At 35.0% G+C, this 14,702-nt stretch overlaps 1 protein-coding gene across 1 annotated transcript in view; it reads right to left on the bottom strand.

Annotated features, from left to right (window-relative positions):
- LOC123666988 (exportin-7-B) overlaps positions 1 to 14,702 on the bottom strand; it is a 36,131-nt gene that overhangs the window by 3,739 nt on the left and 17,690 nt on the right. Inside the window, exons 17-20 of the mRNA XM_045600999.1 lie at positions 14,047 to 14,267; positions 9,776 to 9,905; positions 2,721 to 2,802; positions 1,246 to 1,384 (exon numbers count right to left, since the gene is read on the bottom strand). Of these exons, the coding sequence (XP_045456955.1) occupies positions 1,246 to 1,384; positions 2,721 to 2,802; positions 9,776 to 9,905; positions 14,047 to 14,267 (572 nt within the window). The remainder of the gene's footprint in view (positions 1 to 1,245; positions 1,385 to 2,720; positions 2,803 to 9,775; positions 9,906 to 14,046; positions 14,268 to 14,702) is intronic.

Raw genomic sequence — 14,702 nt, 5'->3', positions numbered from 1 at the left:
TCAACGCATTCTGTAACAACGCGTAATCTAACGACGCATATTTGAATGTTGTTGTTATTATGTTAATAATAACCATGCTATAAGCTAGCTTCACACTATAAATAAAGACATTCTGTACTATATTTAGTATTAGCATTACACCTGTGCGAAGCTGGGGCGGGTCGCTAGTTACAAAATAAAACTAGTTTACAAATACTAGTTACAAACTAGTTAAAAATTGAACCATGTTATCGAATGCATGATTATCGAATGCATGATCTCTTCATAACTTCAATAATGAATAAATTGTAATATACACACACGGTCGTCTATTGCTACGGTAAGAAACTTAATGCTTGCTAGGTAACCGCCGACTGATATAGTTTTTTTTTTTTTTTTTTTTTTTGATAAATATACATGGAAATAATACATACATAAATACAAATATTATAACCAGATTCTGGCGGGAATCCAACCCACAAGCCGCTGAGCAGAAAGCAGGCAGCAAAACATTCAATTTCAATTTATGCGTTAACAGTACGCAACATACGAGAACATAATATGGCGGATGATGTAATCCAATATCCTTACTTTTCTGCACTAGCTGCTTGAAGAGATATGTGACGATGTGGTCCAAGGTAGCACAGCATCCAGTACACACGCTTGTATCTGTAAACAATGGCGGTCACGTCAAATTCGATATGTACTTCATTGAAAACGAATGCTCCGTAAGAGAGTATTGTGGTCCTGTGATGAGTGAGGTGACCAGAGCTTCTGGATCGGAATCTGAAGCATGGTAACTATGGGCAACACACCTGAGTTCACGCCATTTTTGGCGCGATCTTGGCTGAGGCGTGTGAAGTGATACCATACAGTATCCGCTTACCATCAGGACTTTAAAAATGTTGTTGCGCTAGTGTTTGACCTCTCACCATGACACATGTTCGTATAGGCTATATTAATGTTCATTGTGGCCTAGGATTTTTTTTTTCTATGACTCACTTGTCTAGAGAAAACGAGTGTGCTTTAGACCACACGACTGATGTAAAACTACTGTACAATAGGCCTGCACTGTGTCTTAGATATACGAAACGTAACTGACTATAAGAGAAAGAGAGAAAGACAAAGCGTACTCGCACCCCTCTTTCTCTCTCTTCGCCTCCCCGGTTACACTTTTCGTAACACTCTCGTGACTCATTCACCAGCTCACTCCCTAAGTCAAACGTGCTTAAAGAAGTTATACTTAAAAAAAAAAACTTTTCTCACCGAGCGCCGTGAGTCCCTCAGATATGGAGGACAGGATATAGAGCGTGGCGTCTGGCTGTAGAGACGCGAGGAAGTTCATGTGGTCCTGAGCCAGCCTCTCCAATAGCACGTAGTACGTCTGAGACAGCTTGGGGTAGTCCTGAAAGTGTATCGGGTATTTATGATAACAACCGGGATCGACTGACCGTTGATTGTGAAGCATTTTAATTTTAAATTTTAATTTAACAATCTATCTTACTCGTCTTAAGGTCGAATTATAAACAAGGCTCTACGGTTCAAAGTTCGCCTTTCGCTCAACGTATTATGTATAGTTTTGCAATATCCATGTATTTATCTTTACCGCCAACCCACATTGGAGCAGCGTGGTGGATTAAGCTCTGATCCTTCTCCTACATGGGGAAAGAGGCCTATGCCCAGTAGTGGGATATTACAGGCTGAAGCGTATGTATTTATCTATATGTAAGTATTATTTATACGTAATTATATAGGCTGTTACCTATAATACAAGCATTAAGTTACCTTAGGAACAGACCAATACGTGTGTACGTTACATATAATTATAATTATTTATTATATATTATACTAGCCGATCTGGCGAACATCGTGCCGACTTTGTTTTTCTTGGATATAATAATTAATTATAATATTTATATCGAAATAAAATATATCCTATCTTTCAAGTTGAATCAAACTGCACATGGTGTGCGAATTTGATTAAAATTGGTTGAGTAGTTTAGGAGTCCTTTGCGGACTAACAACGTGACGCGTAATATATATATATATATATATATATATATATATATATATATACTATATTACTAGCTGCAGGGTAGCGCGTTGCTGCGCTTTTATTTTTTTGGTTTTGGTCGTACCAACTCAGAAACTTTGTGGTCTCATGCACAACACTTTGCTGAAGATCATAACATGATCGACGTGCATGGTTTACGATTCTATAAAGGACATACAGACAAACATCAATTTATATATATATCGGCATCTTTAATTTTTGTCTATTCCGTTTTGTTCGTTCAAAATATAGTCTCTATTACTCTGATAACGTAGCATTTTGCTCGAAATTTTTTTACAAAAGCGGTCCGATTGGTCAATTTATTCATCGCAAAAAAAAAAAACAAAAAGAAAATATTTTTTTAACCGACTTCAATAAAGTAGGTTTCACAATTAGACCGTGTATATGTGTTTATGATCCGATTTTGAACATTCTTTTTTTGTTGGAAACGAGATACCCCAAGGGTGGTAACATGATAAGGAAACCAGGATCTGATGACGGCATCCCAAAAAAAAAATCGAGGGAACCTTCGAAAATTGTAGTGACGACTAGTGCGTTTGTTAATTTTTTTCGTCTACTTGCGTTGTATTACCTGTCGATGTAATTGAAGTCTGTTTTTTTCCTTTGCTATCAAACACAATCATTATAATATCAGTTAGATAAAAATTTTAGAACGATTCCCACTCACCAGTAAATCCCTCTGCGGTATACTTAACAGTAACTTAACGAACATATTCAACGCGTTGTCCAGCGCCTCGTCACCGTACAATCTGAAACATTTATAAAACATTTTTATGAGGTAACCGAGGTAGGGCACAGCAGGAAATTTCCTGCTCAAAATATGGAGCAGCCCGACTGGGTTAGTACCTCGACCTTACAGAAGATCACAGCTAAATAATACTGTTCTCAAGCAGTATTGTGTTCCTGTTGGTGAGTAAGGTGACCAGAGCTCCTGGGGGGATTGGGGATTGGGTCGGCAACGCGCATGCAATGCTTCTGGTGTTGCAGGCGTCTATATGCTACGGTAATCTCTTACTATCAGGTGAGCCGTACGCTTGTTTGCCGACCTAGTGACATAAAAAAAATATGTACTTAAATTGTATTTATATTATTATTTTTAAACCACTATAGTTGGCAGTATAGTAACTAGGGTACTGTTATAATGGTTGAGACAACACGACTCAAGTAAAATTTCTTTAGTTCCTACAGTACCCGCATAGTTAAAGTTCGAGGAGGATGTATCGCTTTTTCTGTTAGCTTAATAATTAAAGAAATTTGGTGTAAAGTTTGAGTTTACTAGTTAATCCTACGTTAATAGTTAATCTAACTACTCAGTCAGTGATTGTGCAAGTTTAATCAAAGTATAGTGTTAAATTTTTAGTCGTATTCCAATAATATTGCGGTATATTCGTTGGTCGCATTCAAAAATTCAAAGTGACTTCGTGACCGTGTATACGTCGTGTGACGGTGACCTTTGCGTTGTGTAAGTTGCTTGATCGAGTATATGACTGTTTAATTCGCCGATAGCCGTTAGCGTTTCGTTGGTGTATTGGATATAGTAACACGTCTAACGCAACGATCGTGTTGTTGCAAGTTCAAACCCCAGCGTATTTGAATTATTGTCTTTAAATTTTTCTTTATATATCTTATTATTAAATTTTATTGACCTACAATGGAGTTTGCTTGTTGCGTGAAATCTACTTGTGAATATGACGATCCTCTTAAATGTACATTGTGTGAACGTAACTTTCACATTGCATGTGCGCTGCCATCAAAATCACCGAATTGGGATCCTGACGATAACGCGAGGCTGTCGTGGCAATGCCCTTCTTGTGTTGGCAGTTCTCCACGTAACAATGACGATGATACACCTTGCCGCTATGTAACTAAACGCCCTAAACAAAAGTTAGAAAAGAGTATCGCGAATGTTACAAACAAAGTTGCAATAACTGAACCAAAATTAAGTATTGCACAGGTCACGATAGAACAAATTCGTGCCATAATAAAATCAGAACTTGAACTAGCTTTTTCGTCATTCCAAAAAAACTTTGATGAGTTAAGGGCGGAAATATCTACACTGCGCGGTTCTATGCAGTTTCTTAGTGATAAATATGATCATATCACCAAAAGGATAGAATCTGTTGAAGCGAAAATTAAACCTTTACAAGCTGTTAAGTCTGACTGCTTGGACCTACAAAGTGTCGTCACTTCGCTTCAGGTAGAAATAAATAAAAAGGAACAATGGGCACGTCGTTCAAATATCGAGATTGTCGGAGTCCCGGAAACAAAGAATGAAAACTTACTGAATGTTATTAGCAACATTTCGAAGGTCGTAGATATTAACACTTATGCCGAAGCGGATATTGATTTTGTCACCAGAGTTAGTCCTAAAAATAACGATTCGAAAAAACCTAGACCGATCGTTATTCGCTTTTTGTGTCGTTATAAAAAAGATGACTTTTTGGCGAGGTTGAGAGAAAAAAAGAAAATAATATGCAGTGACATAGGTTTTGTGGGAAACAGCAATCGCATATACTTTAATGACCACCTAACTAGTTCCAATAAAATGCTTCTTCGCAAAACAAAGGAGCTAGCTCGAGATAAAAACTATAGATATGTATGGATTAAGAACTGTTCGATAATGGCACGTAAAAATGACACGAGTTCTGTACTGCACATTCAAACCGAAAAGGATTTAAAAAAGATGTAATAGGTATTGATAATGTATACATTTATGTTATTTTATATTACTGTATTTTTTGTTGTTCGATAAGTATTATTGATATATATTTTAATTTTTTATTGATTTATTTTGAGAGAGAGAGGAAGAATTTATTTAATTTTATTATTTATTTAACTTTGTCTGTTGATTGTTCCTACACAGGGCTGGATTTGCATAAAAGATATTTTTTAGTCTTTTTACTCGATTTTCATATTTATTCACTTAATAATTGGGTAGTACTATTTTACTTTAGGACCAATGGGATGTATTTTACTACTAAATTTTATAATATATTACTATTTTTAATGAATAATTTACTGGTCAATATTTTAATAAAGAAAAATTGTAGTTTTGATGCATATACATTATTTTTTATTTTATTTTTATTTCTTTATAGTTATTAATTGTTCTAATGGATTCCAAGGTTTTTGTATATTACCAAAATGTTCGTGGACTTCGTTCAAAAACCAGTTACTTTTTTTCCCGTGTGCTTAATGTCGAATACGATGTTATTTGCCTGACTGAAACATGGTTGATGCCCAGTTTATTTGATTCCGAGCTCTTTGACTCCAGATATTCAGTGTACCGTTGTGATCGCGATTATGAATCTCGAAATGAAAAACTGGGAGGTGGTGTACTGATTGCTGTGCGAAAGGGATTGACTGTTAAGGATGCTGTTGTCCAACCGTCTACTAAAACTTGTTCATCGGATGTAATTTCCATTTGTATTGGCGTTAAATCTAACAATAAGCCTACAGACTTTCGAGTATATTGCTGCTACTTCCCCCAGTGCTTGTTACAACGCGATGACCAATTTAAGTTTTACGAACAGGTGTCTGAATCAATCATTTTGCACCCTAAAGATCTTTATCTTTTGGTCGGTGATTTTAATATTTCAACCGCTAATTGGTCTGTTGATCATACAGGCGCTACTAAACTATCTCACTTGCAACAAGGTTCACATGTTCAGGTAAACTCGCTATCGACTTTTTTGCACATAAATAATCTTAACCAATTTAACATAGTTCCTAATTCTAATAATCGATATCTGGATTTGGTAATAAGTAATGCTAACAGTGTTTTAGTGAAACAGTGTGAGTTTCCACTAGTTAAAGAAGATTCACATCACCCGGCTCTGGATATTGATTTTACTTATTTAAGGTCTAACTATCTTACGGGTGTTCCGAGGGTTGTTAAGCTTTTTAACAAAGCTGACTACAGTGTTATTAATAAAAAGTTGTCTGAGGTTAATTGGCTGGAATGTTTGAATTGCTTGGATATGGAAAGTGCTGTTGAAGTTTTTTATAATATTATCAATAAAGTTATTGATACGTTTGTTCCTACTAAGGTTGTACTTGAGCATAGAAAATATCCTATCTGGTATTCTTCTTCTCTCGTCAAGGTTATAAAGGAAAAGTTAAAGTTTCATAAAAAATGGAAAATTTACGGTAACTATAGGGACTATTGTACGTTTAGGATGCTGCGTAGGAGACAAAAAACGGTTGAAAACGATTGCTATAAGAAATACATAGATCATGCTGAGAATACCATTGCTAAAAATTCTAAATATTTTTGGACATTTGTAAAATCTAAACGCCAAAATACTGAATTGCCTGATATGTTTTATCTGGATAATTATTTTACAAGTGATGGACAAGAGATTACTAATCTCTTTAACAGCTATTTTTATTCATCCTTTGAGTCAAATTCCGGTATTTCTTCGTCTAATAGTAACGACTACGATATTCATACTTGCAACAACAGTTTAAACCTGTTTTCTGTTGATATTTCTTTGTCAATGGTGGACAAATATTTAAAATCTTTAAGTCTAAATAAAGGCAGTGGCCCTGATGGGATACCTGCTATATTTTTGAAGAGCTGTTCTGACAGCTTGAGGTTTCCCATATATTGTCTTTTTTCTAAATCTTTGCGAACATCTGTAATGCCTTCTCAATGGAAAAGATCTTATGTCATACCAATCCTTAAAAGCGGTTATAAACATAACATAAAAAATTACCGCCCTATTTCAAAGTTAAGCTGCATTCCGAAGATGTTTGAAAAGATTATATACGACATTATACTACCTATAATAAGACCTACGATCATTACCCAGCAGCATGGATTTATTAATAGAAAATCAACGGAGACAAATCTTTTGGAATACGTTGATTTTATTTCATGTGCAATGGACAAAGGTTTTCAGGTTGACGCCGTGTACACAGATTTTTCTAAGGCTTTCGATAAAATATCTCATTCGATTCTTCTTGATAAATTGAAATACATCGGTGTGCACGGTGACCTTCTGCGTTGGATTGAGTCGTACCTTGCTAACCGTAGTCAAGCAGTGACTATAAAAGGATTTACTTCATCTTTTATTCCAGTGCCATCCGGGGTACCTCAAGGATCCCATCTTGGGCCTTTATTATTCAACATATATATAAATGACATTACTTCAGCTTTTAAGTGCTCCAATTTCTTATTATACGCGGATGACAATAAAATTTTCAAAATTATTAAAGACAACAATGACTGTATAGACCTTCAGAATGACCTAGTTCGGTTTAGTAATTATTGTTCAGTGAACTCTTTGGTTATAAATTTGAAAAAATGCAATGTAATAACTTTTAGTAGGAAGCGTTTTTGTATAAATTATTGCTATAAACTGAATGGCGAAGTGATATCGAGGGTTGATGTGGTAAGAGATCTTGGAGTTATTATTGACTCCAAATTACTCTTTGATGAGCACGTCGATTATATAGCTAGCAAAGCCTATCGTATGTTGGGATTTGTGCTCAGGATATCCAAGGAGTTCAAGCATGCTTCCACCCACACACTTTTGTATAATGCATTTGTTAGACCTATTCTAGAGTATGCTTCTACTGTTTGGAGTCCACAGTACGGGTGTCATATTTATAAAATCGACCGTATACACGACAGGTACCTAAAGACTATAACAGCAATCTCTTCGGAAAATTTGAATGTTATGATAAAACCTATGTCGGCCGTTGACCGGCGTGTTCAGCGGGATCAAGTTCTGTTGTATAATATTGTGAACCAAGTAATTGACTCGTCATATTTGGTTTCAAAATTAAATTTTAAGTGTCCACGTTTAAATTCTAGACATAAAATTACATTTGACATCCCAGCTACAAGAACAAAATTTTATAAAAACGCGTTTATTAACAGAAGTTGTGCCCAGTACAATAATTTGTTTATAAATATTGACATTTTTCATCTCTCTCTCAATCAATTTAAATTGCATGTTATGAATGCGTTGATTTAATGTATCTTTGATGGATGTTATGATATTCGTGATGTTCTTCTTAATTTGATTTTATTTCTTGATTTTAATTTAATTATGATTTTAATTGTAGCTTTGATCCTTGATTATTTGATTTGTGATTTTTTAAACTGTATTTTTTTTTTTAATTTTAATTTAATTTTAATTTAATTTATTTGTTTCATAATGCCCGTAATGATTTTTGAATTTCTTTATTGATTACTTTTTTTTCTCTCAATGATTGTTAATCAATTTATAGTAATGTTTTTAGTATTATTATTAAGTTTTTTGATATTGAACTATTGTTGTGAAGCATCTCTTCTGAACTTTGTCATATGTTCTTTTTTAATATCGGAAACTATTTTGGTTAAGTGATACTATGGTGTTGTGTATTCCTGTATATTTTTATGTAATACCGTTTGTTTCCAAAATAAAGTAAAAATAAAAAATAAAATAAAAAATAAAATACAGTAATAGACAAACCGTAACCCTCTTCCTTTCTGTCTTCGCTAACTTAGTCTGTTCCTTGCTACGTGTTAACAAATTGTTTGTTGGGTTAGAGAGTCACCCACAATTCCTAACACGAGACTACAAGAGAGAGAGAGAGTAAAAAAAAAATCCTATAGAATCTTAAATTAATTATCGATGAAGAGAAATAAAAAAATAACAAGTTTAACAATTTATTTTGAATTTAATCTAAAGTTAAGCAACTTTATGCTTGTGTTATAGGTAACAGCCGACTGGTATAGCTGCATATATTTTTTTCGATAAACCTACTTATAATAATAATACATATATAAATAAATATTTATATTACACCCAGACTCGGGATGGGAATCGAACCCACAACACTCGGAGCAGAAAGCAGGGTCAATACAAACTGCGCCAACGGGCTAGTCCTTCGCTAACTTATATCTCACTCTCAACTTCCGTTCGCCTCGCCCGATCACACTTTTCGTTTTCGATCACGCATTCACCAGCTTACTTCTCAAGTCAAGCGGGCGTAAAGTTTTATTTCAAACGCAGGATACTCAACTGCCCCCACTAGGATTTTCTCCTGTGTCAGGTCTCCGGAAACATAAATCACAAGCACAGAAACCCAGACCACGGCAAAAATCTTTATGGCCAATACAAATTGTATACCATGTTTCAGCCTGTTATATCCCACTACTGTGCATAGGCCTCTTTCCCCATGTAGGAGAAGTATCAGAGCTTAATCCACCACGCTGCTCCAATGCGGGTCGGCGGATATATTCCCTACTACGAGTAACGATCGCTATCAGGTGTACGTGATAACAACCGGGACCGACGGCTTAATGTGCTCTCCGAGGCATGGTGGGGGAAAAATACAAATATCTATCCCGAGAGGGAATCGAACCCTCAAACCGTCGGTGTTTCAGGCGACTACTCGCAGCACTACACCAGAGCGATGTTATTATATTTATAAATTACTTATCTATACTAACAGTATAAAGCTGAAGAGTTTGTTTGTTTGTTTGAACGCGCTAATCTCAGGAACTACTGGTCCGATTTGAAAAATCCTTTCAGTGTTAGATAGCCCATTTATCGGGGAAGGCTATAGGCTATATATCATCACGCTAACCAATAGGAGCGGAGCATCAATGAAGAATGTTTCAAAATCGGCTTTTTTTCTTTTCTTTTTGAGAGCTTCCCTAGTTAGCCCAAGGAAATCGTTCCACGCGGACGAAGTCGCGGGCCAAAGCTAGTAAATTAAAAATACCTGAAAACTCCAAAGTTAGCGTAGTTCCCGCACAGAGCGGCCTTCAGTATCGTGAAGCAGAGCGAGATCCCCTTCAGCTTCCGAGTGTACATCTGCTTCTTGTTTACGTCTATCGTCAATATTCTGCTACCTGTTGACAATGTTATTCTTGCATTCGTTACTTTTTAACCGTATTTATGTATGTTCGGGGATATCTTCGTCGTTTATGAACCGATTTTGATAATTCTTTTTTTTTTTGGGATGAAGATACCTCAAGTGTGGTACCATGGTAAGGAAACCAGGATCTGATGATGGCATCCCAGAGAAATCGAGGGAAACCCTAGAAAATCGTAGAGACGACTAGTAAGTTTGTTAATTTTTTTCGTCTACTTATGTTGTAATACTTGTCGATGTAATTGAAGTTGGTTATTTTCGTTTGTGAGCAAACACTATTATTAGTGTATATGTAAGAAGGAGGCCACACTGGTTAATTATAATACAAGGTAAGACAAGATGGTTATTAGTTCATTATTCATCATTTCAGCCTGTTGCAGTCCACTGCTGGACATAGACCTCCATGAGTATGCGCCAAAAATGGCGTGAACTTATGTGTGTTGCCTATGGTCACCACGCTGGGCAGGCGGGTTGGTGACCGCAGGGCTGGCTCTGTCGCACCGAAGATGCTGCTGCCCGTCTTCGGCCTGTGTATTTCAAAGCTAGCAGTTGGATGGCAATTCCGCCACCGGTCGGCTTGATACTGTGGTGGTAGTGATACTGTGTTATTCCTTAGTCGCCTCTTACGACACCCACGGGAAGAGAGGGGGTGGCTGTATTCTTTACTGCCGTAACCACACAGCATATGTAGTTATCGCCTATAATTAAAGCTACATTCAGACGTTACTGTTATTGTATGATGTACTTGAAATATGGTGTATACTTTGTTGGTGTACTATAAATAAATATCTGGTGAAACAAGCTCTAATTGAAGTAACCGTAACATGAATAATCTAAAATATCCAGCGCCAACGCGGCGTTTAGTGGCTAGAAATTAGTCTGATTAGGTAGTAGTATTGGTCAATATCTATAATATATATATATATATATATATATATATATATATATATATATATAAGGTCTGTTTTTTTGGAATTGTCCTAATTGGTAAACAAATATGGCGTACTTATGACCACAGACAATTAGAGTATAGTGTAGCTTAGTGAAGTGACACAAAGAGCAAATGAATGAACAATATCAATAAGCCATAGACAAAGTAAAATTAATTTAACATCGAAATATTTAATGATACCATATTGCTGAAATTATTTCAAAAACTAATAATATATTAAATAATTTTGCTAGGAATTAGTAGAGGTACAGAATTACGAAAAAAAATATTAATCGAGCATCGAGCATAAAAGGCAACAAAGGGGACTGTCCATTTTGGCCCAAGGTGAACAGAATTCATACAAAAAAACAAATATACCAATAATTTTCATATATTAAATCATGTTTATTCGTGAATTGCAGTTTTATCAATATAAACTGATGAAAAGTTTATTTAATAAGTATTTTAATTCATTAATTATATACTTCTAGTTTATTTTCGGTTGGTGATTTGATTACAACACGTTGCCAGTCTTAAACAAACAATTATTATTAACGAACAATCGATTTTAAAATCTTTTTAAATCAATTATTTGTTAAAATCGATTAAAAGTATTGTTAAATCGAATTAATAAGAAAAAAGTCTAAAAAAAGTCTATAAAAGTGTATTTAGTAAAAAAACATTTAACTTTGGTGAAAAATAAACTATTTTAGAAACATTGTTATTGACTAAATAAAAAGCAAGCAATTAATTATATTAAATTTGTAGTCTTTCGACTGTTGGAAGCTCCTTTTCTATATTTGCAGGGCGCGGGCGTAGGTTATACTCGCACTCTTTACAATACTATGTAGGTAGTACTTAAAATGATTATAACAAAATTGTAATGCGATCCGATCCAATCTATCGTGTGGCATAGGGAGTAACTCAGAGCAGTGCCTAGGACTTGCGACCCAGGTGTAGGTTTAAGGAGATCTCCTTTGAGATACGTATCAACGCTCACCTTCACTGCTCGAGTTATCCGCCATAATATGTAACAATTAATTCGTATGCACAAATTAATTATCGAATGAGTCTAGGTTAAGCTACTAGCAGGATACAACAAATGTATCGTGCCAAGCCAGAGCCAAGACTGCCTTAGCGGCGGTTGCACTATTCGTTTTATACACGTCAGAATAACTCGAGTAATATAATAAATGAGGGTAGGTGACTATCGAACGATGTGCTAGGTGGCGCGATCGTTGCATCTGTTGTTTAATAATTCCTTTCTAATTGCGTAAGACAGCGCTAATGCCGACAAATTCGATTATCGATTTAATCGATTTATTTGTTTATTAAAAATATTATTTATTATGGCAACCCTAAACTACAGACTTTTGCTTCATACATTCATTTGACTTCGATGTTGCTTTCATGGTGATATAGCAAAATAAGGTTTTCCGTCAACCGAGAATTCATCACTACTGCGACGTAAAATACACAGTAGGCATATTCATAAGTAGGAAAATATATTTTGTATTTATTTTATATGTAAACAATAAAGGTCAGGCAGAGAAGCCATAAAAAAATATTATTGCAACTGCATGGTTGGTCGACGGACAGTAGGTTGTTGTGGCCATGTCATGAAATTATTTGGTTTTTGGGCTGAAAAAGGTTTCAAGATTTTATAAATCTACCTGCCTAGTTTTTAGATAACATTCTGTTAACGTACGAATCCGATTAGTAAAACAAAAATAACAAAACAATGATTTTTTATTTCAGAAACCTTCTTGTAATTATCCACAAAAAAACAAAAAATGAAACACCTGGATACAAAACTATATCATTTTTCTAATTCATACTTGTTAGTACTACTAACTTAATATATAATTATTATTCTCAGTGACTGTCCACTCGGGGCCGAAACCCCCATACAAAGTGGACAGTCCCCTATATATTTCGTTTATGTGATATGGTCGGTAAAAAAAAAGCCAAAAATAAAATTTACAACAAAATAAAGGGGCCGCCTGTGTCTAAAAAAAGTCGACCCTATTAATATTATTGTCACATTATTTGTATTTACTATGAATAAAAAACCTTGCGCCGGCGGCACACTCTCTCTAACATCTAAAAAAAGGACTAATAACATTGTACTCCACGAAGCTCTCATTGGGTAATCTTAAGTCTCATCCTAAAGTCTCAAAATTTTTTCCTGTGAACTACAGTAAACGTTTATGCCGTTGCTATGTGGTATACTTTAATATTATATGGGATAGCATTAAAAATGTTCAGGATGAAATTGATATTCAGAAATATTCATAATATAAAATATAACCTTTACAATGAACACTTTACCATAAATGATTGACATTTGCAATATTTTGTAAGCATTTTTTTTGTGCGCTCAACATAAAAAAAAGAAGAAAAAAAAAACAATTAATAACAAAATACAAATAAATAACAAATCGCTTTACTGTAATATTATTTAACAAGTTATAATTCGTGAAATTTTAAAATATAGTTAAAGAACATGGCCTATTTTATCGCTCATGCTGTTCATTCACTTATACTCATTCACTTCTAAAAATATTATGACCACATCCCTATTTGCCTTATAAAAAAAGATATTGAAATGTCATATTCGAAAATATTAGTTATCTGTACTCTCGGAATTCGTATTTTGTAGTTTTTATGTGTTTAAAATGATAAATTGATATTTGTTTTTAGTGAAATAAATAGTAAATGGAGTTTTACAAATGTCCGTAAGCTAATATGTTGTGAAAGTGGGTGATAAATGCGGAAAAAACGTGAATTACGATTGACAGCGGTTTGTTTACCAATTAGGACTCTTCCAAAAAAACAAGATATACAATATATATTTGATTATGTAGTATATATGTATATATTTATTTGTGTATATGTATGTGTATGTATATTGTGTGTATATGTATGTGTATATGTATATTTACTTCTGTTAATATCATACTGCTTGTTAACTATACGCCAATTCTTTATCAACTGTTTGTACACTTTCCTACCGCTTCTCTTTTTTTTTCGCTATGTCCTATGCCCAAAGGTTGTCTGGAAGAAATCGCTCTTAGCGATAAGACCGGCTTTGTACATCTTTCTTTTCATATATCACTTTTGTTGTAATGTTTCTTTGTGGTGTACAATAAAGAGTATTTATTATTATTATTATCAATATACTCACCATAAGCACAAATAATGCCCGAGAGCTCCCGGAACAGCAGGATGCCGTTGGGCGAGCTGACATCGAACTGGAGCCTCTGGTTGCGGTTCTGGGCCAGCTCGCCGGCCAGCTTCAGGGCTGGGGTTGTGAGGGCGGGCTCCGAGAACCAGAGCTCGATGCCGCGCACTATCACCTTCAGGTACACGGGGTAGCTGGACAGAGACGAGAGGTCGGAATATAGCCTGGCTGGCAGATTGGTTTTTTTTATACGATTAGGCCAGCAAAGGAGCGTATGGTCGATGGTAAGTGGTTACCGTAGCCTAAAGAGGCCTGCAACGCAGCTGAAGCTGAATATGTAAAATTTAAAACTAATAAAAAGTGTTATCTAAAACAAATCACTTTTACACGAGAATGAAAGACCAAATGTCCAACTTGTGAACCATTTTTTGTCCAGCAAATTTTTTTGATATTAGCTCTGGTCACCATATTCACCAACAGGAACACAACACTGCTTAAAATAATGCTATTTAGCTCAAGATCTAACGATTACTTTTTGTTTTTTTTTTTTACGAGTTTTTATTTTTTTGTTTACGAGTATGAACAATTATTTAATGTATATCAATAAATATATATCACTCTCAGAGTTGCTTACCATCATTTTTTGATATCTTCAAATT

Source organism: Melitaea cinxia, chromosome 27 (assembly GCF_905220565.1).
Source record: "Melitaea cinxia chromosome 27, ilMelCinx1.1, whole genome shotgun sequence".
Taxonomy (NCBI): Eukaryota; Metazoa; Arthropoda; class Insecta; order Lepidoptera; family Nymphalidae; genus Melitaea; species Melitaea cinxia.
This window is presented reverse-complemented; position numbering and strand designations above follow the sequence as displayed.